The sequence below is a fragment of the Garra rufa genome, chromosome 20 (genome assembly GCF_049309525.1).
Source record: "Garra rufa chromosome 20, GarRuf1.0, whole genome shotgun sequence".
NCBI classification, from domain to species: Eukaryota; Metazoa; Chordata; class Actinopteri; order Cypriniformes; family Cyprinidae; genus Garra; species Garra rufa.
In genome coordinates this window covers 17,646,800-17,671,675 of record NC_133380.1, presented here as the reverse complement: position 1 = coordinate 17,671,675, position 24,876 = coordinate 17,646,800, and the positions used below count along the sequence as shown (strand labels likewise).

The following is a 24,876-nucleotide window of genomic DNA, read 5'->3' as shown; positions in this document are numbered from 1 at the left end:
CATAACTATAAATAATAATAATAGTGTTACTTTTATTAAGTCCTGATAAAAATAATGTTGGTCCTGTTGTTTATTCATCTTATTAAAAACAAGACCTAGATATACAAGAGCAACCAACTGTGCAGATTGGTTGTCTCTGGTGCATTTGCTCTGTTATGAGTGTACAGAAATCAGAAATGACACATCTGCAATTAAGTGACGAATTATTACATTTGAATCTCCAACAAGCATTATAATTTTTTGCCACAAAGCCTCCCAAGTGGCCAGTTTTCCACGTTTATTGGCACATTAATTATTTTGTCAAGTTGTTTATGTGCTCCCACAGTCCCCCAGTAGGAGAAGCGAATAATTGTGAGAGTGTGATTGAAATGAGAATGTACATCGATGCTGCACCTGTTTGTTTTCTTGGTTGCCAGCCAAGTGCTCCATCCCTGAGAGGCGTGCACTCCAACGCATTTGTAATAATCATTAGATCAGCATTTTTTCATCCACTCAGATATATAATTGTTGCCATCGAGCAGGAATGACCAATGACCTGCTCTTCTTGTAAGGAGAACTCTGTAATTACATTTGGCTCATTTGCAATTCCATCTGGAAGATGGGTGAATTCAGTGTTAATACAGTCTACTCAACGGTGCCGAGAAGTTTTGGCGGTCTGACGATTTACTCAGATGGGTTTAAGAGGCCCATTTTGAAGGCGTACGAACCAATTGCCATCCCTATAAAGAGGCAAACAGCCTCACCAGACGGTACATTGCGCTGACTGAATGATCATTTCTACAACTATGTTAGAGTTTATCTTCTCAGCATGAGCTGATTAATATTTATGTGAGTGCTCTGTGGTGATTGACCAAGAAGTGTGCAGCAGTCATGGCATGATCAGAACATTTGTTTTAATTACCTTCACCACAGGCTAAAGCTAACAGACACATAATTAGTTGTTTTACTAAACCAATGAATGCTGTTTTCAAGTTCTACAGTGATTCAACAAGAGTCTAAGCCATTGATAGCGCCTCTACAGGTTTCTCTTTGATGTATAAACGGCTCTTTTTTTAATCTTATTTATGAAGAACTGCTTGCAGTTGCTGATTTTATATGGCAGGGCTCAACAATAAGGATTGCCTGCTGGCCCAGAGCCATGTTGAAAGAGTTTTAAGGTAGCTGATAAAACGGTTACCTATCCTTTTAGACCACATCTGCACCGCCACTGAAAATGGTCTTTATTTACACCTTTAAAAAAAATGTGTTTTAATGTGATTTATTCTACATTTGTGTTGCAAATTCTGCTGAATTGTCACCAAGTGATATCTAGCGCAAGTTCTACTTCTAGTTCAAGTGTTGTTAGTCAAATATAAAGTTATAGTTTATAGTTTGAGTCAAAAAGGTTAAGAACCACTGATCTAGCTGATATAGGTTTTGTTGAATTAGCAAAAATGCTCCCTGATCTCATGACCTCATACCTCTGGGAACTTTTCATATCACTGCAGTTTCATTAGATGCCAAACATTAGATGCCAGATTTACTCACAGCTTGCACCAGACCAAACCGTCTTTTGGCGTTAAAATAGTACTGTCAGGATTTAGTTAAGAATTAGCACTGAAAAGGCGTGGATGCAGTTATTTTTGTGCCTGACCTTACTGAATATGCACTTGTAGGAGTTTCGCTTTCAGATTATGGAAAGCAACATTTATGGAAAGAGAGTATTAAAATGAATCACGCAATGCGATTTACCTACATTTGCACAAGATGTCTGGTAAAGATCACTTGATCTGGAAAGCATCTGTTGTGTACAAACATCTGACAGACGTCTTTAAGATGTCAGTTTTACATACATTCTAAACCATAAACATCTTAAAGACATCTATTTGACATCTGATAGGAGACATCCTATTGACATATTGCAGATGAGGAAACACTCAAAAAAGTCTTGCAGATGTAAATGCAGATATGAAATAGACCTCTCTGTGATGTACGTGTGCTATCAGGGAAATTACTAGTATTTGCGGCATTATTTAACACTCAGAAAAGCATGTCTTAAAGCAGGCGGTAATTTGCGCTGCTCTTGGTATATTGCGCTGGTCATTATGGAAATGATCTGGCTGCGTCTGAGACATTCGCTTTTGTTCATACTATGGGTAGGTATAGGTGTAGTGCAAAAAGTATGTTATTATAAGACGTCACGGAGCATTAGAGTTATAGCGCCACTCAACTAATATTTCAAGTCAGAACTGTGGTGACATGTACAAAACCAACGTCACATAAAACATATGTACAGTCAAGCCTGAAATTATTCATATCCCTGGCAAATTCTGGACTTAAAGTTAATTTTATACAACCACCAAGTTTTTTTTGACCGGAAATGACACAGGCTTCTCCCAAAAGATAATAAGACGATGTACAAGAGGCATCATTGTGGAAAAACTGTCACAGTCTCTGGGAAAATCCAAAGTTCTATACCATTCCAAATAGTCCAAGCTGTTCTAAAGCATCCTAATTACCCTGATTCATTGGGAACCGCTGTTTTAATCAACTCAACAGGTGAAAAACAGAAGCTCTCTGCTGTTGGCTTGTGGACAGTCATGCTAAGACAAAGGAGCTCACTGAGGACCTGCGGCTGCGCATTGTGGCTGCTCACAAGTCAGGAAAGGGCTATAAGACCATATCTAAATGTTTTGAAGTTCCAGTGGCTACAGTGCAAAGTATTAAGAAATACAAGACGTTCCGCACTGTGAAAAATCTCAGAGGACGTCGTCGGAAGCCAAAAGTGACACTTGTGCTGGCCAGGAGGATAGTGAGAGAGATAAAAAAGAATCAAAGGATCACCACCAAGGCCATCCTGATGAATCTGGGTCTGCTGGTGGAAACATCTCAAGGCAGACAGTCCAACAGACACTGCACACCGCTGGGTTCCACGGACGCAGACCAAGGAGGACATCACTTCTCCCGATAAGGCACACAAAAGCCTGCTTGGCCTTTGCAAATGCTCATCTGGACAAAGAAGAAGACTTCTGGTCTTTTGTTTTATGGTCAAATGAAACAAAAATTGAATTGTTTGGCCACAATGATGTAGCCTTCATTTGGCATAAAAAAGGAGAAGCCTTCAACCCTAAGAACACCATCCCCACTGTCAAACATGGTGGTGGGAACCTAATGTTTTGGGGGTGTTTTTAAGCTGGTGGACCAGGGAACCTAATCACAGTAAACGGCACCATGAAAAAGGAGCAATACATCAAAATTCTCAACAACAACATCAGGCAGTCTGCAGAGAAACTTGGCCTTGGGCACCAGTGGACATTTCAGCACGACAACGACTTAAAACACACAGCAAAAGTGGTGAAGAAATGGTTAGCAGACAAAAACATTAACTTTTTGCATTGGTCCAGCCAGAGTCCTGACTTAAATCCAATTGAGAATCTGTGGAGGGAGCTAGAGATCAGGGTGATGGCAAGGAGACCCTTCAACCTGAAAGAGTTGGAGCTCATCGCTAAAGATGAATGGGCAAAAATACCAGTGGAGACATGCAAAAAGCTGGTCAGCAATTATAGGAAGCGTTTGATTGCTGTAATAGCCAATAAATGCTTTTCTATTGATTATTGAGAAGGGTATAAATAATTTTGGACATGCCACTTTTTGTTCAAATGAAAATAAAAGATGGGTAATAATTTTTTCCACAATGATGCCTCTTGTTCATCGTCTTATTATCTTCTGGGAGATGTCTGTGTCATTTCTAATCAAAGAAAAAAAACTTGCTGATTGAATAAAAGCAACTTTAAGTCAGAATTTGCCAGGGGTATGAATAATTTCGGGCTTGACTGTATGTACATCTGTTTGAGGAAAAAAACAAACGCTCTTTTAGCGCCACTCATTGGATGGTTCACATTGAATATCATATTTCAAAGACTATAATGAATAATTTTTGCAACCTGATTTCATGACAAAAACGGAACTATGGGAACTTTTTCGCAAGACGCGAAATATATACCACAATGTAAACTGTAAAAAATTACTGATTTTAACGGTAAAATACTGTAAAAAATACTACAGTAAAAACCTAATTGGTTAACAGTAAGTTACCCTACAATAAATGGTGAAAACTGTATTGGACAATAGATTTAGTTTTACAATAGTATATCATTTTTGGAATTGAAAAAGAATGTATAATTTACAGTGAATACCATGAATATTCACAGAAATAACTTTTTTTTTTTTTTTTCGAAATAACTGTTTCATCTTCTTTGTACATTAGGGTTGCTTTCAGTGGTAGTCAGTGTACTACAAAGGTACTAAACAGATTTCAGTACTTCAATAGGTTGGTATATCAGTTAATGAAATTATGGTATTTAAATATAAATTAAAGGTTAAATCTGTAAAACCTAAAACATTGCTACCATATTTTTTCTGAAAAATTCTGGAAACCACAGCTGCCAGTTTTTTTTTACCATAAATTTTACATAATTTTTTATAGTGTATGTTTTGTGACACATTCAGAATATGTCACAAAACGTACATTGTGGTACATATTTGACATCTTACGAAAAAGTTCCCACAAGTATGTTTTCGTCTTGACATTACTTGAAATTACTTGTTATAGTCTTTGAAAAGCTATGTTTTCCAGCATGTGTATACTGTGTACAGCAGTATCATAAATCTTAACGTTATTATTAGTTCAACATGCACTTATTTGAACCTGTTTTAGCACACTTTATAATTGCATAACTGAAACACTGATGGAAATCTAACTAGAAGTCAATTAGTTATGTGCATTTTTACAACGTCCACTTCTGTCCATGTTGTATCTTCTGTCCAGACATTTCCTTCAGTCTCCTGCTGCTTGTATTTGTGGTGTGTGGTTTGGCCCTGCTGGGTGTCATCAGCGTCGCCACCTGGAAGCTGTGCTGGGTGCCCTGGCGCAGCAAAGTGCTTTCCTCTAGCGCCACCGCCCTTGCCCCCACCCGGCCAGAGAGAGACCAGCACAGAGAAGAAGGTCACGGTGACTACTACCCAACCCTCAGAGACATTATGGCAGCAGACAAGCTGAAGGATCCCGGGAACTTTCTGGAGGCGGCAGTGAAGATTAGTCATACGTCGCCAGATATCCCCGCTGACGTGCAGCTGTCCATGAAGGATCATCTGCTGAGACGTACGCGTATCTCACGGCAAACAACCGAGCCGGCCTCCTCTAACAGGTCAGTGTTCTGGAAGAATGAAGAAATGTTTGTGTCTCAAGCCCTTCATATAGGTCATCATGGTTTACTGTATATCCAAAGCCATTATGAGGTTAGTTCCAGTCATTCCTAATCATGTTATTACTTAGGAAATCTTGTAAATGTCAGACATAATTTGACCTGAAGTAGGTCTCGGGGTTTTATTGACTGCAAAGAAGGTCAGATGGTGGAAAACCATGCTGTGTCCATATTTTGTGGGAACCTTGCAGCATGTTCAGAATTATCACCATTAATTTGCATTCGATCATGGCTTATAATTCAAATGTAGATTAACACCTGGTGTGTCTTTTGTTAAGAACCGGTGCATCAAATCATCCAAATTTTCTTTTGCCAGGCATAGTTCCTTCAAAAAGCACCTTCCAAGGCAGATGCACCACGTCACCAGTCTGGACCGCGGAAGTGAATTCTTAGACGTGGAGGACCATCCCACCTGCACCGCTGCGTCTCTTGGCCGCATCCAACCGGAACTTTACAAACAGAGCACGATGGAGGCTGAGGAGTCGTCTAAGAACGGCACTGCCAAAACATGTGGCAAGATCAACTTCTCTCTAAAGTACGATTACGAGGGAGAGCACCTCCTCGTCACCATTCTCAAGGCGTTCGACCTACCCGCGAAGGATTTGTGCGGCAGCTCTGACCCTTACGTCAAGATCTACCTGCTCCCTGACCGCAAGCGTAAATTCCAGACTCGCGTGCACCGCAAGACGCTCAACCCCACGTTTGACGAGACCTTTCAGTTTCCGGTCCCGTACGAGGCGCTAGGGTCCAGAAAACTCCACTTGAGCGTCTTTGACTTTGACCGCTTCTCACGGCATGACATGATTGGCGAGGTGATACTGGAAAACCTTTTTGAAGTTTCAGACCTGTCCCGGGAAACATCTATCTGGAAGGACATCCAGTACGCCACAAGCGTAAGATAATTTATCGTCTTTACTACTTAGTGAGTTCAGACCCCACTGGTGATTCATCACATTAATGTGGCTTATGTCACATTAATGTCACCCTAATGATTTGCTTTTCCAATATAGGAATCCACTTGTATTGAGTATTTCTCTGAAAACACAAACAGTGAATAATTAGATGATCCATAGACATAGTGTCCTATGGGGTGTGATATGGTAATTACCAAACATGATAAATTATGCAATGTACATATATTAAGTTCTGAAAACATTGAGGGCAAAATTTATTGCCTTATTATATGCCTGCAATAATCTCAGCTTTCTTAAAGGGATAGTTCATTCAAAATATAAAACTTCTCTCATCATTTACTCACTATGTCATTCCAAACTTGTATAACTCACTTTCTTCTGGGGATATATTTTTAAAAAATGCCTCATTTATTTGTACATATTATTAAAAACATTTGAGTCAAAAACCCTATTACATTCATTATATGGATTAAAAAAACAGATACACTTTATCCTCTGTTTTTATTATAAAATATACACAGTATGCAAGACAGAAGTGTCATTTTTGGGTTAGTGTTTAATTTAATAATTTAACGTTATTGTGAGCTGATCAATTATTGCCCCTAGTAAAAAAGTAATAGATTTAAAATGCATTTATTTTAAACTAAGTATAGTTATTAAGATAATAACTGACATATTGCTCGAGACTTACTGATATAAAAATTGTAATTAAACTTTATTTGGAGTACTACTTGTGCACAATGCACATTTCTTAATATTAAGCCTAAAATATGTTTTAATGTCACTATTGATGAGGATTATACAGTCCTTTAAATAATATAATATAATCTTTAAATAATATCTTTACATTTAAAATATTTAAAGTGTACCTAAAGTATACTTGCAATAGTTCCACTTTAGCACAGTTAAATACTTAAGTATATCTTTAGTCGGACTGCAGCACTACATCCACAGAATTAAAGTACATTAAGTACAAAATTAGTTGACTTGAAAAATACCAGTTTAGTACGCTAAAAGTACAGTTATAGGGTATTTTTTATTAAGTAAATATATGTAAATGTATTTGTAGCATAAAATAAATGTATTTTAAATACATTTTAGTACATTTATTTTATGCTAGGGCTATTTTTTGGTATCTGGTTAAGGCAGAGATGCTCTGTGCCCTGCAATTTATCATCTAAGCAACTTATACATCATAACAATGTGGTGCACATCCTGTTATGCGGTTATTTGTTGCATAAGGACTCTTCCTACTACATGTTAGTGAGTGTAGTGTTTTGAGTTCCAGGTTTGTATCTCTTCTACTCAGTAAGGCGTTTCTGGCATAGACAGTATAGGTCATCGCCTAGGGTTCTCCGGGCAAAGCTCTCAGACACACACTCAATTTCTGTATCACTCACCCACAGCAGTTTGACAACATTGTGCAGCATGCTTTCAAGTTCCACCCGACACTTTCATTGAAATTGAACTTCTTCCCGAACAGCTTTCTGAAGCTTGTCTGATCTCGCCAAGGGCACCATTTGAGTAAAGACTGCTCACTGCAGAGGTTACTGTAGCTATTCACTGCTACTGCATTATAAACGGTTGAGGTGAAAAGTTTACATACACCTTGTAGAATCTGCAAAATGTAAATTATTTATCAAAATAAAAGGAATTATACAAAATGCATGTTATTTTTATTTAGTACTGACCTAAATAAGATATTTCACATAAAAGACATCTACATATAGTTCACAAGAGAAAATAATAGTTGAATTGATAAAAATGACTCAAAAGTTTGCATACGCTTGATTCTTAACACTGAATCAAGTGTGGTTATCTGAATGATCCACAGCTGTTTTTTTGTTTTGTTTTGTTTTTGTTTTTTGTTTAGTGATGTCCCTGGTTTGTCCTGAACAGTTAAACTGCCCGTTGTTCTTCAGAAAAATACTTTAGGTCCCACAAATTATTTGTTTTCTTTTAGCATTTTTGTGTATTTGAACCTTTTTCAACGACTGTATGATTTTGAGATCCATCTTTTCACACTGAGGGACTCATATGAAGCTATTACAGAAGGTTTGAATGCTCACTGATGCTTCAGAAGGAAACACGATATGTTAAGAGCCGGGGGTGAAAACTTTTTGAATTTGAAGATTAGGGTAAATGTAAAATATTTTGTCTTCTGGGAAACATGTAGTAAGGGCAGTAGTACGTTTAAAAAAGCATGATATTTTGGCAAAAAAATAAAAATGTACACATTTTTTTTCTGTTCAAAAGTTTTCATCCCCTGGCTCTTAATACATTGTCCCTTCTGGATAATGGCTTTATAATGGCAGTGATTGATGGTTGAGATTTTGAAGCCCAAAAAAATGCACCCATCCATTATAAAAAGTGCTCCACACAGCTCTGGGGGTTAATAAAGGTCTTGTGAAGCGAAGCAATCCACTTGTGTAAACTGTAAACTGAATCTCTAGCTTCTGCTAACTGTCGTATGCACATTCACAAGAGAGTTGTGTTTCAGGGGGTATTTTTCTTACACAAACGCATTGACTTACTTCAGAAGGAGCCATGTGGAGCATGTTTTATAATGGATGTACACACTTTATTTTGCTTTGAAACCTCAACATCAATTCTCTGACATTATAAAGCTTGGAAGTGCTAGGACATTTTAATATAACTCTGATTGTATTTGTCTGAATAATATGAAATATGAAAAAAGTCATATATACCTAGGATGGCTAGATGGTGAGAAAATCATGGGGTAATTTTTATTTTTGAGTGAACTATCTCTTTAAATGTGGGAGAAAGATCTATGGATATGTGATGCACTCATTCAATACCTTTCTCCATCTGAGTTTATTAAAGGTTTTTGTGTAAATTATTGGTTTATTGATGTGTAACAGGATCCTTCAAAAGTCTTTTTTTATCAATGTTTTTTTAATATTACCAATGTATTACCAGTGAATTTTCTCATGAGTCTTTGAGTAGAAGATTTAAAAACAGCATTTATTTGAAATAGAAATCTTTTGTTATATTATCAATTTAAAGCATCCTTAATAATTGTGATATTTGTCTCTTCAGGAGAGTGTGGATCTGGGAGAGATAATGTTTTCTCTCTGCTACTTACCAACTGCAGGGAGACTCACACTTACTGTCATCAAATGTAGAAACCTCAAAGCCATGGATATTACTGGTTATTCAGGTATGCTGCTGTCCTTTATTTGTCTTTTTTTTCTTGCATTCGTCTGCTTGGCTTCATCTTCCTGTTTATACATTTGGACAGTCACATCTATCATTGTCAGCAAGCATATTACAAGTCCTTTAGTCAGACATATTCAGACCATGAAAGACAAGGAGAAAGATACGTTGAGAAATTCGTGTCACACCTCCCTGCTCTGTTGGCAGATCCATACGTGAAGGTGTCACTGATTTGTGACGAGAGACGCTTGAAAAAGAAGAAAACTTCCATAAAAAAGAACACGCTGAATCCAACGTATAATGAAGCGATTATCTTTGACATTCCCCCAGAGAATATGGATCAAGTCAGCTTGCACATATCAGTTATGGACTACGATCTGTGAGTCTTATTCAATGTGTGATATTTTCACTCTACAAATATTCTGTTGTCTATGCATTTCACAATCTATTCTTCATTCTCCTGGTATATAGAGTGGGACACAATGAGATCATTGGAGTCTGTCGTGTAGGGATCCATGCCGAAGGGCTTGGGAAAGACCACTGGAATGAGATGCTCGCCTACCCTCGAAAACCCATCGCTCACTGGCATCCGCTCGTAGAGCCCAAGAAGTCTGAGAAGGAGGTGAATGTCTGTGCTTAAAATCTTCCAGAGTGGAAAAGTACATTTTTATTTCAATAATTTGCATTTTCTGTCTTTTTCAGTGGAAGACTCGTACCGCAAGCTTTGACAGTCAAGGGTCTTGCCCATCTCCTAGACTCCCTTCCAGCCCGTAAGTAAGGGATGGTCTCTCCCTACGTCTTCAAGCCAAGTATCTCCCAGGGACTGATGGTGAGATCCAAAACATGTCCTTAGACAACGTGTGACACAACTTATGTCTGTGCGGACATGTATAATGGAGCAGGACAAAAAGAGGGTGCCATCCAAACCTTTCCAAGTGCAACTGAGCCTAGCCGAGTTTTAGCTTTTTTTGTGTTTGGATTGAAGTGTTGCTTTCTTATGCTGGGTAACACACAAGCCACTACCCAAAGAGGTTAAACGATACACTTCAAAATGAATTTAAGCAGCTCAGAAGAGTAAAAGGCTATATTTGTTGATGACTATTGTATAATTGGTAGATGTATATTATATTTTAATTGACATTATAATAGTATGAAGATATAGTTTATTATATATTTAGCCTTAACTTCCTTCTACTTATTTTTGTCTTCTTTGAATATAAAATACATGTGTTAAGAGATTTTTATGAATGGAGAGATATATGAAGTGCTCATTATATTAGCCAAAATGTATATTGTTTACAGAGCAGAGATATATTCCATTGATCTTCCTTTGGTTTGTGAAGTAGTGCAACTGTTCTGCCACCAAAAACGACAATGCCAAGAATAATTTGTATCCTGTATACAAATATCTCATCACCTGTGTAAATTGTAGAGTTTTTGCTTTGTCCATATTTAAACATTTAAGTTGCTGATCTGTGAGTATTTTGAATAATTTGCCATTATTTTCTTCGATCAAGCTCAGCTCAGCCTTGTACAGCTATCATCATTCAAACCATCATAATTTCACCATGCAGTAATTGTAGCTTCCAAAGTAAAACCATAATGAATACCAAGGATTGTGTGTCTGATCTAAAGGATGCAAAAATCCTTGGCTTTCTAAGAAGACTTGAAATAATATCATTATGTAAATTAGAAGCACTGTTTTACAAAGACCAATTTTGTATTTTACATAAAATGTGATAAATGTTCATTGTTCTGTATTTTCCTGTTACCTTTGAGGTATTTTCTCTTCAGATAACATGATGTATTTTGTTGGCTGGCCTGGCTGAAACTCATTGTAACAATAATCACTGGAATTGGTGTTTCTGTTTGAAATGCCTGATTCAGAGCCACTTTCCAATTTTATATTGAGACTTTGTATTTGTAATGTACAGTTACTGTTACCGAACATCCCCTTGTACTTGAAAGGTGTGATTAAAGTTCCTTGCTTCTATCTGTTTTGTTTTTATTTCATTCCTTGTTAAGTGATTAGGTGCACACAGAACACGTTCCCCTTCGGGAACGTCGAGCTGCGTCGGAAATCAGTCCAAAGAGAAACGCGTGTGACGTCACGGGCGGCTGACATCAGGAACCAGGAAGCTATAAAGCATGTGCGGTGAATGCAGCCGGCAGCTTCTGTCTTTCAGTCGCGCTGTGTGTGTGTGTCTTGTATTCCCTGTTTTTTGTGCCAGTTTGCACGGCTTTCTTTTGAGGGAATATGTCCAAATCTAAATAAGCAGGCAATTTAGAACGTGTGTTCCCCGTTTTCTCGTCTCTTTACGAGCAGGGATTCACATGATCTCTGTTTTGTCTGTCTGTGAGCGAAGCACAGGAGTCAGTTCTCGAGGGAGCTGACTGCCTGTAGTGTTTTCCCCGCGGCTCGGTCCCATTTTTGCTGAGGCAGGATGGGCGCTGTGTTCGCGGGGGTTACACGTATATTTGGGATGTGGTTAGAGATTAACTTTCTCTGCCTTCTCCCCAAATATAGCGCGTTCTCTTTCGGGGTTCCGAAGCCCGCACTGCGGTACTTCGTCCTTTGATTCAGAACTGCAGCTTCGCTCCCGAGCATGCTCTCTCTCTCTCTAGTGAGAATTTGCGCTGCTGCAGCTGTCTTTCTCCGAGGAGATTGACGCTGTATGCATATGAGCAGACTATGTATTGATCGTTTGTTTCTCCCTGCTATCGCCTCTAAAAATACGGGGCAGGGATTCACGCGATTGATGTGTAGTTTGCTCGGGAGCTGAGCACTCACAGCCGTTCTTGAGGGGGCAGCTGTGTTCATTCATAAATACGTTCATTCATAAATACTATTTTCACCTAAATGTGTGAAGTTGAATGTTTAGCTCTGCTCCCATAGTTTTAATTCTGAGGAATTAAAACTATTTTAGGCTGCTGGGCGGAGCTGCTTTTGGCAATTCAATATCAACATGCTAATCCCGCCACCGCGGTGCTTCGGGGCGCAGCAGTCTCTCACGAGCCTCTCTCATTACATCCGCCCGTTTTACGTAGCGGCACGGAGGGGCTCGCCTCCTCTTATTCCATCAGAGGTCAACCTCGAGAGGCTGATCTCCTTAGTAGAACATTTTGGCAGCGTGAAACTTCTGTCAAATGTGTCTATGTGGGTCCTGCGTAAAAAAAAAAAAAAACCTGCTGGTTGTGATTTTGCAATAAGAAGTGAAACTCTCTTGAAGTAGGTGGCCATCGAGGTGGCTCCTCTTCTTTGTCAGAGAGTTCGCCTTTTCTAGTGTTCGCTTTTGGGGCAAAAGCGTACCTTATGCCAGCCTAGGGGGGGATCTGACTACAATGCAGGCACATCTGTCTCCTGCTTGGTTCAGTCATTCCTCACCTCAGTCGAGAGTCAAAATAGGCTAGCAGTGAAACACCGTCGGCTCAGGACCAAGGGGTTCTCCCCGAGGGGCAAACCCACTCCACATGGTCAGGGTCTCAAGGCGCTGCTCTGCCCCCTAGACTTGTGGAGAAAAACCTTGGTTCCTGTTCTGGGCCCAGTCATGAGTGACCGTTTGGCCCTGGGTCTATGGGACACATGCCATCTTATTGGCATTTTTATCGCCTGGACACCAGGCCGTGTTTCTACTTGTGAAACATTTCCCTAGACCCGATAAGCCCACTTACGGTGAAACACTATTGGGTCTGTTGTCAGCTGCGTCCAACATAATATTTTTGGCCTGCTGTACAGCAATTCCCTGTAGTGGTCCTCTATGAGGAAAGGCGTACACCGGGAAGCGAAACATGTTTGTTCTTTAGTGCAAACTGCACCCAGTTCACTGCCCAGTAGGTTCAGTGCTGGACTTTTTGCAAGCCCGCCTTATGGCCGGTAACGCACACTCTACGCTGAAGGGCTTCGTGGCGGCCATCGTTGCTTTCCATGCCCCCTTTGGTACTATCTCCCTCAGGAGACTTCCCCCGGTGTCATCCTTCCCCCGAAGGAAGGTAACAGGATTAAGTGGTTCTCCCCGAGGGGCGAACCCGCTCCACATGATTAGGGTCTCAAGGCGCTGTTCCCGCCCCCTAGACATGTGGAAAGATCTTAACTCCTGTTTGGGGCCCGGTCATGAGTGACTGTGCGGCCCTGGGTCTATGGAGCACATACCATCTTACTGGTATTTCTATCGCCTGGAGTTCTAGGCCGTGTTTCTGCTTTGGAAACACTCTCTCCCAGACCCCATAGACTGCCATGTGTTGTTGCGCACCACATCACAGTGAGCGGTCTCCTACCCTCAAGGAGCTCTGCGGTCGCGCCCCTCGTACGAGCGGCACACCAGACCCTTGTATGGTTCCAGGTCACACTCCTCTGGAAAGAGAGCAGTTCATATCCTGGACATTTCATATAGGAGCAGTCGTCCTGTCGAGACAGGGGCTGAGGCCCGGGGAATTGAGACCTCCATCCAGTGTGGTGGAACTCTTGGACCTATGGTCTTGTTGGTCATCTAGCTCCTCTGGGACTGGGGACCATGCTGCAGACACGGTCGAGACCCTCTCTGTATGCCAATCTTCCCCGATCGCTCTGCTCCTGGGAGTTCTGAAGAGACTGCGCCGGGACGGAATCCACCTCCTGTTAGTAGGTCCTGTTCTGGCCGGATCTTTTAGATCTGATGCCTCTCCTAGACGGCCCTCCTATGGAATTACCGTCAGGAGGGATCTCCTCTCACAAGTAGGGGGTGCCATCCTGCACCCTCGTCTGGAGTTTTGAAAGTTATGGGTGTGGCCCCTGAGGGGGCACAGTTCCTAGCTTTCGGTCTCTCAACCGAGGTTGCTGAGACCATCCTCCAATTCAGAGCTCCCTCCGCGAGGAAAGTGTACACCAGGAAGTGGAACTAGTTTGTTCTTTATGTGCAGACAGCACCCAGTTCACTGCCCAGTAGGTTCAGTGCTGGACTTTTTGCAAGCCCGCCTTACAGCCGGTAACGCACACTCTACACTGAAGGGCTACGTGGCGGCCATAGATGCCTTCCATGCTCCCATCGGTGCTACCTCCCTCGGGAGACTTCCCCTGATGTCACGTTTCCTCCGCGGTGCGCTGAGGTCGGTGCACCTACCTGGCTGTGGTGTTCCTCTCTAAGGAGAGTTGGATACTTACAGGCCCTTCTGTGGCCTTCCTTTCTTTGCCTTGATTGATCAAGCAGTTTGTACCTATAATTAGGGTACACACCCTAGGTGCCCTTCACAGCACCACAGCCCGTAGTGCGCCAGGCCTTCTGTCCTCTCTCTAGGAACCGGACTAGAAGTTTATGTGTGTGTGTCCAGTGTGAGCACTGGATGCATACGACCACAGATCTGCCCTGTGGAGGAAGACGGACCAGTTTCTTAAGTTCGGTCCCCTTACAGAAGTATTCCAGCTTCTAGGTAAGCCTAAGCGGTGATTATGGATGCCATTTGCTTTCTTTGAGTCCTCTGGTATTCCCTCGATGATGGAACCCAAGGGTCTAAGCTTTCCTGACAGAGACACCTCTGCAGGTTACTTCAAACGCTGGGAATGATCCACGCCCTTTTTACCAGTGGGCTGCGGCCCCTTCTCTATCCTGCCTAACCAGCAGTCACTACTCCTGGGCTACTTTCGCCCTTTCTAAGAGTGGGCTGAGGCCCTTCTCTATTCTGCCTACCTGCAGTTACTACCTTGGGCTACTTTCGCCCTTTCCACGAGTAGGCTGAGGCCGCTGTTCTGTGAGAACAGCTTTTTTGGACAATTACACCATATGGACGTCAGATATTAACCGCTTCATTAACGTTTCATATCGTTCGTATCGTTTATACTCGTTTCATATCTTTTGTATCACACTGGGTTTTACAGAAGTGCAACAGCCGCCATCTTCTGTCTTAGTTTTCGTTTGTAGTGAAGATTACCTCAGAGGACTTAAGTATTTGGATAATAATACTGCAATATATATTCCTGCAGAGTTCGTCAAAGTGGAGTATTTTTCCTTTTTTAACAGACGTTTTAGGATCATACAGGTAAGTTGATAATGATATTATATACTTTAGATATCTTCCAGCTAAGTCTATATATATATAACAGTATTGTTGCAATGACTTATTAACAGCAGAATTGTGACCATGGACCTCATAATGGTAATTGATTATATTCCTATTGATCGAAATATATTATTTGAAAGCTGAATAAATAAGCTTTCCATTGGTGCATGGATAGGACAATATTTGGCTGAGATGCAACTATTTGAAAATCTGCAATTTGAGGGTGCCAAAAAATCCAAAAATTGAGAAAATCGCATTTAAAGGAGTAGTTCACTTTCAGAACAAAAATTTACAGATAATGTACTCACCCCTTGTCATCCAAGATGTCCATGTCTTTCTTTCTTCAGTCATAAGGAAATCAGGATTTTACTCCATATAATGGACTTCTATGGTGCCCCCAAGTTTGAATTTCTAAAATGCAGCTTCAAATGGCAGCCTCAATCACAGCCAAGGCTGGGATCATTTTGAACCCTTTGAAGCTGCATTTAAACTGCATTTTGGGGGCACCATAGAAGTCCATTATATGGAGAAATCCTAAAATGTTTTCCTCAAAAAACATAATTTCTTTACGACTAAAGAAAAAAAGACATGAACATCTTGGATGACAAGGGTGTGAGTACTTTATCTGTAAATTTTTGTTCTGAAAGTGAGCTACTCCTTTAAAGTTGTCCAAATGAAGTTCTTAGCAATGCATATTACTAATCAAAAATGAGGTTTTGATATATTTATGGTAGGAAATTTACTAAATAGCTTCATGGAACATGATCTACTTAATATCCTAATGATTTTTGGAATAAAAGAAAAATTGATAATTTTGACCATACTGTTGGCTGTTACTACATATAACCATGCTACTTGCGACTGGTTGTAGTGGTCCAGGGTCACAATTATTTGTGGTTTTTGTACAATTATTAATTAACAGCACATTTCATGCCAACATAATATATAAAATCGTTTTATTAGTTCTGCTCCAGGCAAACAAAGTTAAAACGGTTCTTCTTGAGCCCTTTACATTGATTTCTAGCAAACAACTGAGCCAAACAAGTGTGTCCAATCAATCATATGTTGTGCTCTCTGTGTAACTACAAAGCTCAACGTATTGATGTGTGACCCAGCTGGGTTGCGTAAGATAAAGCAAGCCAATAACATGGGCATTTCCTCTCTGGCTCTGCTTTCTTGTCTTCAGTACACCTTCTACACCTCAAGCTTCTTTTTCATTTGGAGTTTGTAGAGGATTTGATAGCCATCATCCCAAGCGTAGAGCAGCTGCTCCACAGGGTTGTATTTAAGGCTGGCATGAGTGCCGTATCGTTTAGGAAAGTATACATTTGGAGCGTCGTCATTTGTGACCATGTCGCTGACATCAAACACACACTGAATTCGAGAGCGGCTGGGTAGTTTAGAGTTGTAGACCACATAGACAGTACCACAGATGACGAACGCCGCCTCAGCGTTCTCCCTCACACAAGGGGTGTCCCACATTTGCTCGATGTCGAGTGTTTTAGAGTCTATCTTGGCCAAAGAGATGTGCCTCTCATTTTCCTGAGTGGCGAAGATGGCCCACAGACCTTCTTCGTCCACTGCTAAATCGATGAAGGTCTCAGGATTCAGGTTGTACACAGGAAGATGGTTTTTAGCTGGAAACACGGCACTGTCTACAACTATGTTCTTCTGAAGATCAAACTTTATTAGTTTCATCTCCTCACCTTTCTTTAGATAGTACAGGTGGTTGTTGTAGATGGCATGACCCATACCACGCCAGGACGAAGGGAGCTGAACGCTGGTGGCTGAAGAAGTGCCTTGGGAGGAAGTGAATTCACGAACTGTACCAAATTCATAGACGGTGTTATCCTCTGTTCCGTTTAAGATGTAAACCTTCCCGGTGGCACTTCCCATGTCTTTGGTCCACATTCCCTTAGCGCCACCAACTCGTTTAAGGATCTTCATGGCTTTGATACTGGAGATCATGTCACTACAGTCTAAACATAAAGAAAAATTCAAATTCATCATTGTTAATCTATGGAAGCATATGTGTAGCAAAATTTTGTGTATTTTCAAGAAGCGGCTGGCGTGACCGCAGTGTCACACACATATGCGTAAAAATCTTCTGAAACATTATTTCTCTGTTCACGCTCCACTTCATCTGCCAGTGAATTCAGCGATCTTATCAGATCTCCAGTCGCCATGTTTCAAACGATCTAAACGTAACACGCTTCCGCCAATCCCTGCCTTGACACAATGATTGACGTAGGGTGGGCGTGGTCAGCTCGGAATGCATTTTCAAAGCCGCATTGAATTTTGCTACAAATATCCCACGGCGCCATGATGAAAATGCAATCGTAAGTGTCCTAACTGTTAGTCTAAATGCATTTAGGACAAATAACATTTAAATGATAATTTTGCTACTGTTTCTGCTTGGACACGTTACACATATCAAATCAATTTGGGTTATACATTTTCAAATTTAATTTTGCTACTTATAAAGCATTAAAATAGTATGCACTTTACAACTTAAGACTACTTTTGGAAATGGCAAATGTAAATAATATAATTTAATTTTCAATTTCATTCTGCACCAAATTTTGCACGCGTGGAGGTGGTGGAAAATGTTAATTTAAATACAGAATTACATTGCCATTTTGAATATTGCGTTGCCATTTTGAATATTGCATTGTCATTTTGCATATTGTATTGCCATTTTGCATATTGCATTGCAAATTGAATTTTGCTACACATATGCTTCCATATTAATCAGATATTCGGTGGTCTCCAAACTAGAATATCAACTCTGTGTTTTAAAGTGCATCCCTACCTTATGATATTACTGTGTGCTTTCCAATAAAGTCTGATTTAACACTAAACCCTAATGGGAATGCACAGTACACTAATGACAGTCTGGGTTAATCAGATTGGAGGCGTTTTGCTATGAAAAGGCAATATAGAGCTGCTGAAGTGTAGAGACGCTATATGGAAAGCATTGTGATTTGTCCTCCAGCAGTATAATTACTGTCTCTCTCAATGATGGAATAATAATACATTTTATTTAGTACCTCTAAGTGCTTTTCTAAACGAGGACTTTAGGAAGATTAGACCCACTACTTAATGCATTATGTATTAAAGTCTGTCAAAGTTAAAATAGCTCAGAGCTTCATGTGATTGAATTGCTTCCCTGTCATTCTCGTGCCATTTACCCGAAGAAACTTTGATTCATTATGAGCTTCTTAAAACTGAATCTATTAAGTGTAGTTGGTAAGTTTAACAGTTATGTTTCCTCTTCATTTTCTAGGAAGATTTTTCTACCGTCTTGACAGTTTTGTTAAATTAAGATTAGATGAAAATCTTCAACTTGAAAAAGTTACATTGGCAATTAACTAAAATAATAAGAGTAACTGAAAAATAAAATGACTAAAACTGAAGATAAATAAACGCAAGCCTGCATTTATTTAATTTATATATCCAAAATACAGCAAAAACAGTAACATTTTGAAACATTTTTACTATTTAAAATAACTGCTTTCTATTTGAATATATTTTAAAATGTAATTTATTCCTGTGACTTTAAAGCTGAATTTTTAGCATAATTACTTACATGATCATTTCAGAAATCATTCTAATATTCTGATTTGCTGCACAAAAAACATTTATTATTATTATTATTACTATTATTATTATTATTATTATTATTATTATTATTATGCTTACTGTGTAGAATTTTTTCAGGTTTCTATGATGAATAGAAAGTAAAAAAAAACACCATTTATCTGAAATAGAAATCTTTTGTAACATCAAAAATGTCTTTATTATCACTTTTGATCAATGTAAAGTATCCTTGCTAAATAAAAGTATTAATTTCTATATTTTTTTTCCCCAAATTATTTTTATAATAATATTAATAATAATACTGACTCCAATTTTTTTAATGATATAGTGTTTTTATTACAGGTACATGCTGATCTTTGGATCTTTCTATTCATCAAAGAATCCTGAAAAAAAAATGTACTCAACTGTTTTAAATATTGATAATAAAAAATGTTTCTTGAACAGCAAATCAGCATATTAGAAAATCTATTTTTGATGACAGTAATAAATTACATTTGTAAAACTATTTTCAAATAGATTTTTTTTAAAATAGTACTAATATTTTACAATATTACTGCTTTTGTTGTATTTTGGATCAAATAAAAACAGGCTTAGTGAGCAAAAGAGAATTCTTAAAAAAACAATAAAAATGTTACTGTTCAAACACTTTTGATTGGTAGTGTATATATAATATAAATATTAAAAAACTAAAATCTGAAAATATAAAAATAAGAGCTAATTCAAAATATAATTAAATACCGTAATAGTATGATATATAATACTAAAATAACACTGATTAAATATAATATATTTTAAAATTTATTTTATATATATTTTATTCATAAATAGGCTATTAACATCAAATCAATATGTCAGAATGCAGGTTTACTGGGATAAAATGTTAGAAAAAATGTTGTTTACCATAACCAAATTAACTGGAATGTTAACATAAGATAACGTTATTTTTTGTTGATTTTTTTAAACAATTTTACAGCAGAAAATCAGTAGAATAGTATTATTTCAACATTCTTGAATAACTATAAGTTGAGAAAGTGAAACAGGCCAAAATCACTATTTTATATTTTAATTGTATGCTATTTTAATATTAGAAAACATATTATATATATTTATATATACAGTCAAACCAAAAAATATTCAGACACTCAATATAATTTTTAATATTTTTACTAGTGGATGCAGGACACTATAGTTAATTTGTATAAGTGAAGAGAGCAAAATAATGTAAACTGTGACATATTATACCCAAAAATTCTTTTGGGTATAATTCTACCAGTAAAACAGAAAAATTTGGGACCAAAAATTATTGCTAATGTGAACTTTTTCCACCAAAAACAAAGTATTTATAGTTGTGTAAATATTGTCATACTAACAGTTGTTCTATCAAAGTTATCTGACATTATCAAGATGAATTTGTTCTGACACAGTTCTTGTCATATTTTATTACCATTTTATAAACTATAGCAAATAAACTATGATAATGAGAGAAATGTTGAAGGTGTCTGAATACATTTTGGTTTGACTCTATATTATAACATATTGTGTAGTTCAGTGTGCCTCTAGAGAACTGAATTTGTCAAATGAGCCAGCTATGACCAGTGCCATCATGCTGCGAGACTAGCATGACTAGTATCTGCGCCTGTAGAATGTTACCTAAAGCTCTTTACCTGTGAGTTTGGAGTACTTGGCTTTATTCCTCTCCTTGACAACCGTCACCTGCTGCTCCACCAGCTTGTCATCCACATCCACACAAGGCTGTGCTCCATTCTGTGTTTCGAGGTAGTCCATCTCTCTCTCCACACGGTCTACGCGTGTACCCACTGTGTCCAACTCGCTCCGCAGCGCCTCCTTGGTCTTGTCCAGGCCCTCTAGCTGTGCCACCATCTGCTGCTTGAACTCGCGCAGCTCTGAGGCGTAGCGGCTGGTCTGCTCATGCCACAAGGAGATGCGATCCTGCCAATGGAGAAATAAACAAAAACAAGTCTCCAGAGCCTCAGTAAAAGAGATTCGATTTAGTCAGCTGTAAACATGTCTGTGAAATGAGCATCTTTCATATGATAAGATAAAGCGAAGGATAGCAATTAGCTTTAAAATAAATGTGAGTGGTTGAAAGTCATTACCGCAATGCTAGGGTGGTTGTGAGGGCGTTGCTACGTGGTTAAGTATACTAAACAGCTTCATACATACTGTGTAGTATACTTGAACACATGTGAAGCAATATATAATACATTGATTTCTCGATTTTAATCGATTCTTATTTTTACAAAACAATATTTATTCCTAAATCCCAAGAAATTATTAGTATAGCCTGTTTTCAGTTAAAGAACGAAACATAGTGTGCCTCTAGTCTAATAAATCGCAATAGGCCTTGCGCTCTATTACTTTTGATATGAAACAAAGTCTCAGATTTCAAATTCTGTCAACTTTATCACAGTATTCAAACAATAAATGCTGTTTTGGTGCTGTTTAATGTTGAGTGACAGATTGCTGTAGCGCCTCAGTTCAAGAGAAGTGAACTGATCATCTCTGCTTTAATACCAATTTCAGCAGGAAATAAACATGAATGAACATTCAAAGGTATGTTTAAAGAAAGAGTACAACTTAACAAAATCTGTATCCTGTCTCATGTAATTGCTCAATCAGTGCTTCAGCCATGGAGCTGTCTATTTTATCTATTCTATTTTAAATAGATGTTGATCTTTGGATCTTTCTGTTCATCAAAGAATCCTAAAATTTTTAATAATAATTTAAAATGTTTCTTGAACAGCAAATCAGCATATTAGAATGCTTTCTGAAGGACCATGTGACCGAACAAAAAATATTTTACTATATTACTGCTTTTGCTGTATTTTGGATCAAATAAATGCAGGCTTGCTAAGCAGAAGGGACTTCTTTAAAACACATTAAAAATCTTACTGTTCAAATACTTTTGACTGGTAGTGTATACAATATTAATAATTGCCCATTTCTAATTTGCTAAACGTGACTAAATGTGATGAAATATGAAGATATTATAAATAGGGCTGGGACACGATTAATCGCGATTAATCGCATCCAAAATAAAAGTTTATGTTAACATACTAGATGTGTGTTTACTGTGTATATTTATTATGTATATATAAATACACACACATACATGTAAAGCCTTTAAAAAATACTTATATGTGTGGATAGTTATATTTGTATTTAATTTAGATTATATATAGAATTATAAATATTTTATTTATTTTAATTTAATTTTTATTTTCAGTTTTCTTTAATATACATGTTTGTGTGTGTATTTATACATACATTATATATACACACAGTAAACACACATTTAGTATGTTAACATAAACTTTTATTTTGGATGCGATTAATCGCGATTAATCGTGTCCCAGCCCTAATTATAAACATTAACATCATGATTGTTTCTGTTTGATGATTCTGTTTCTGTATTGTGAAAAGCACTATATAAATAAATTTGACTTGACCGACATTACTATCTTAGGTCATGCATGCAGATATAAATTTAATGCCCATGCATGTTCTAAGCAATCATACATTTTAAACCGTGAACTTAAGCACACTAAATGAGTCAGGCAGCATCATGAGTGTAAATTATTCTAATATAAACCCTCCCTTGACAGCTGCAGGAATTCATGAGGGCTTTGGCATTGGAACAGCATCATTTCGCTGCAGATGGATCAACCTTTGGCAGCAAATGTTCTTTTTTGAATTTGTGACTCACTGGAAGGAAAGATGCAGCAAAGTGCGTTTTAGCATAATCACACAAAATGACTCGTCTGAGAAGAACTGTACGTGCAGAGTCAGCACAGGGAGAAAACAGGAGAGAAAATTTCCTTCATGTGGCCAAATCCAAGACACAGAGGGAGATCGGGTGACCAACTCAAGGAGAAAGAATCCTGGCAATAGAGCAAAGGCAGAAAGGAAGGAAGATAGAGTGTTCAAATGTTTCTTACGTTGGTGTGTTTGTCAGACATGCATCTGGTACAGTTATAATTTTGAATAAGTTTGTGCTTCGAATTTCATGTTATATACAAAAACACTTGCATATAGTGACAAATGGTGCTATAAATATCACTATTGTATCACCAGGAGCATTTTTACCCAGTAAAAGGGCCTTCTAGCTGGCCTGTATCATTTACTTTTACACAAATTATTGCTTCATTAAATCATAAATAAATATATACATGTAAAATACTACAATTCTAAAATACTAAAAGTTTGCAGCCAGAGTTTTGTTTTTAAAAAGAATTTGAAATTTGGTCAAAAATACAGTAAAAACTGTAATATTCTAAACACAATTATCATTTCAAATAACTGTCTTCTATTTTAATACGGTTTTAAAATGTAATTTAATTGTTGTGTTTGTGAAGCTGAATTTTCAGCATGATCATGATCACGTGATCCTTTATCAATCGTTCTAATATACTGATCTGCTTCTTAAGAAACATTTCTTATTTTTATCTATGTTGAAAACAGTTATACTGCTTAATATTTTTGTCAAAACCATGATTGTAAGATTTTTTGATGAATAAAAAGTTCAAAAGAACAGCATGTATTTGAAATAGAAATACAAATATTTTCCACTGGTAATTTCTTGGAAAAAAATCTTACTGACACCATATTTGTTTGTAGTAGTTTGTTATAGTCAACCTAACAGAACTTAACCAACTAACTTTTATAGATCTAACAAGTAGCATATACTAAATTCCATGATTCATCCAAAACTCACTCTGTTGTTTTCTTCTAGAGCTTCACTTTTCTCAGAACTCCATGTCAGCCTGTATCTGGAGGCCAGGGTCTGGATGGGAGAGCATTGTTGTTCTTACCTCAATAGCAAGGAGTCTTCTCTCCAGGTAGTCCATAAGGGTCTGCTGCTGTGCCCCCACCAGGCTAAAGAGAACGAGGACAAGGAGCTGGAGGGCTCTCATCTTAAAGACCGGAGGAGACTGCTTAGAAACACTAGGTGTGTGAGTATGTGCGTATGACAGGCGGAGTGGAAAAGCCCTCATGCAGAGGCACTGAGTTGGCTGGAATGTTTAGAGAAAGAGCAGAGCAAGAGGAGGAGCCTAACTCACATCTGGAGCAGCTCTTTCTCTGGAGAGCTGAATTACCTCCAGCTACTTTTCTGGTAAAACACTACCAAAAAAAAACTACTAATGCTCAGACAGTGTTTTATTATTCATATTTCGTTATGACTCACATTTGTGATTTAACCTTAAGCATGTATCCATATAGTAGTCTATTTCTTCAGGTTTCCAAACATAAATGGATGGTAGGTCAGCCGCAGAGTAAATACGGTTTGAAAGGCATGGAAGTGACTCAATAGCCCAGTTAGACAGTAAAGAGAGTATTTACTGATGTTCTTGCCCTTTTCAGACTTCTTCAGCTTTATTTTCTTTGGACGAACAGCACGGCTCACATTCAATCTGTTGCATAACACTAGACAATTTCCCGTTACTGACTCACATTTCAGTCTAGTGTAAACTATGGAGCGTTCCGCTGCAGGCCTTCTTTCAGAGCAAGGAAAATGAAATTTATGAGGTTCGTTCATGGTGATCAGTCAAAGTGTGGGAACATGTTGAAACAACCAGATAATAGTTTGTTTGTGGCTGCCTTGGCCTGCGGTGAAATATGCTTTATGCAAATTGATGATTGAAATTTAAAGTGGACAAAAAGGTCACTGCCTCAGAAATCATAACATTTTAATTTCAGTGATCTTGCATGGTCATTTTTACTTAACTTTATTGTTCTCAAACCTATAAATCTGACAGAAAAATCTAAGGGTGTGTTCACACTTGTAGTTCAGTTCGTTTGGTTCATGTGGTCCGGACCAAAAAGGAAAATAATACATTTGGTCTGGGTCCACTTAGCGTTCATACTGGCATTTTTGACAGCGAACATAAGGA

General features: G+C 38.3%; 2 protein-coding genes across 2 annotated transcripts in view; one reads left to right on the top strand and one right to left on the bottom strand.

The window, feature by feature from the left end:
- Positions 1–11,327, top strand: part of syt6b (synaptotagmin VIb) — a 41,514-nt gene extending 30,187 nt beyond the window's left edge. The window contains exons 2-7 of the mRNA XM_073825668.1: positions 4,808–5,186; positions 5,560–6,136; positions 9,218–9,338; positions 9,542–9,713; positions 9,806–9,956; positions 10,037–11,327. Coding sequence (XP_073681769.1) covers positions 4,808–5,186; positions 5,560–6,136; positions 9,218–9,338; positions 9,542–9,713; positions 9,806–9,956; positions 10,037–10,108 — 1,472 coding nt within the window. The 3' untranslated portion in view covers positions 10,109–11,327. The remainder of the gene's footprint in view (positions 1–4,807; positions 5,187–5,559; positions 6,137–9,217; positions 9,339–9,541; positions 9,714–9,805; positions 9,957–10,036) is intronic.
- A 4,976-nt stretch (positions 11,328–16,303) lies between these two features.
- On the bottom strand, positions 16,304–23,983 carry olfml3b (olfactomedin-like 3b). The gene is made up of 3 exons (XM_073825669.1): positions 23,797–23,983; positions 20,629–20,914; positions 16,304–17,343 (listed from the first exon to the last, which is right to left on the bottom strand). Exons 1-3 carry the CDS (start codon positions 23,977–23,979, stop codon positions 16,559–16,561), a joined length of 1,254 nt encoding a protein of 417 aa, XP_073681770.1. The 5' UTR covers positions 23,980–23,983; the 3' UTR covers positions 16,304–16,558.
- Between the last annotated feature and the right edge of the window lie 893 nt (positions 23,984–24,876).

Excerpts from the sequence above, each read along its gene's own strand:
- olfml3b (XM_073825669.1), bottom strand. The coding sequence starts at position 23,979 with ATGAGGGCTTTTCCACTCCGCCTGTCATACGCACATACTCACACACCT. Across the intron at positions 20,915-23,796 it reads GAAGACTCCTTGCTATTGAG|GATCGCATCTCCTTGTGGCA; the intron begins GTAAGAACAACA and ends CTCCATTGGCAG. Across the intron at positions 17,344-20,628 it reads CAAGTACTCCAAACTCACAG|ACTGTAGTGACATGATCTCC; the intron begins GTAAAGAGCTTT and ends CTTTATGTTTAG.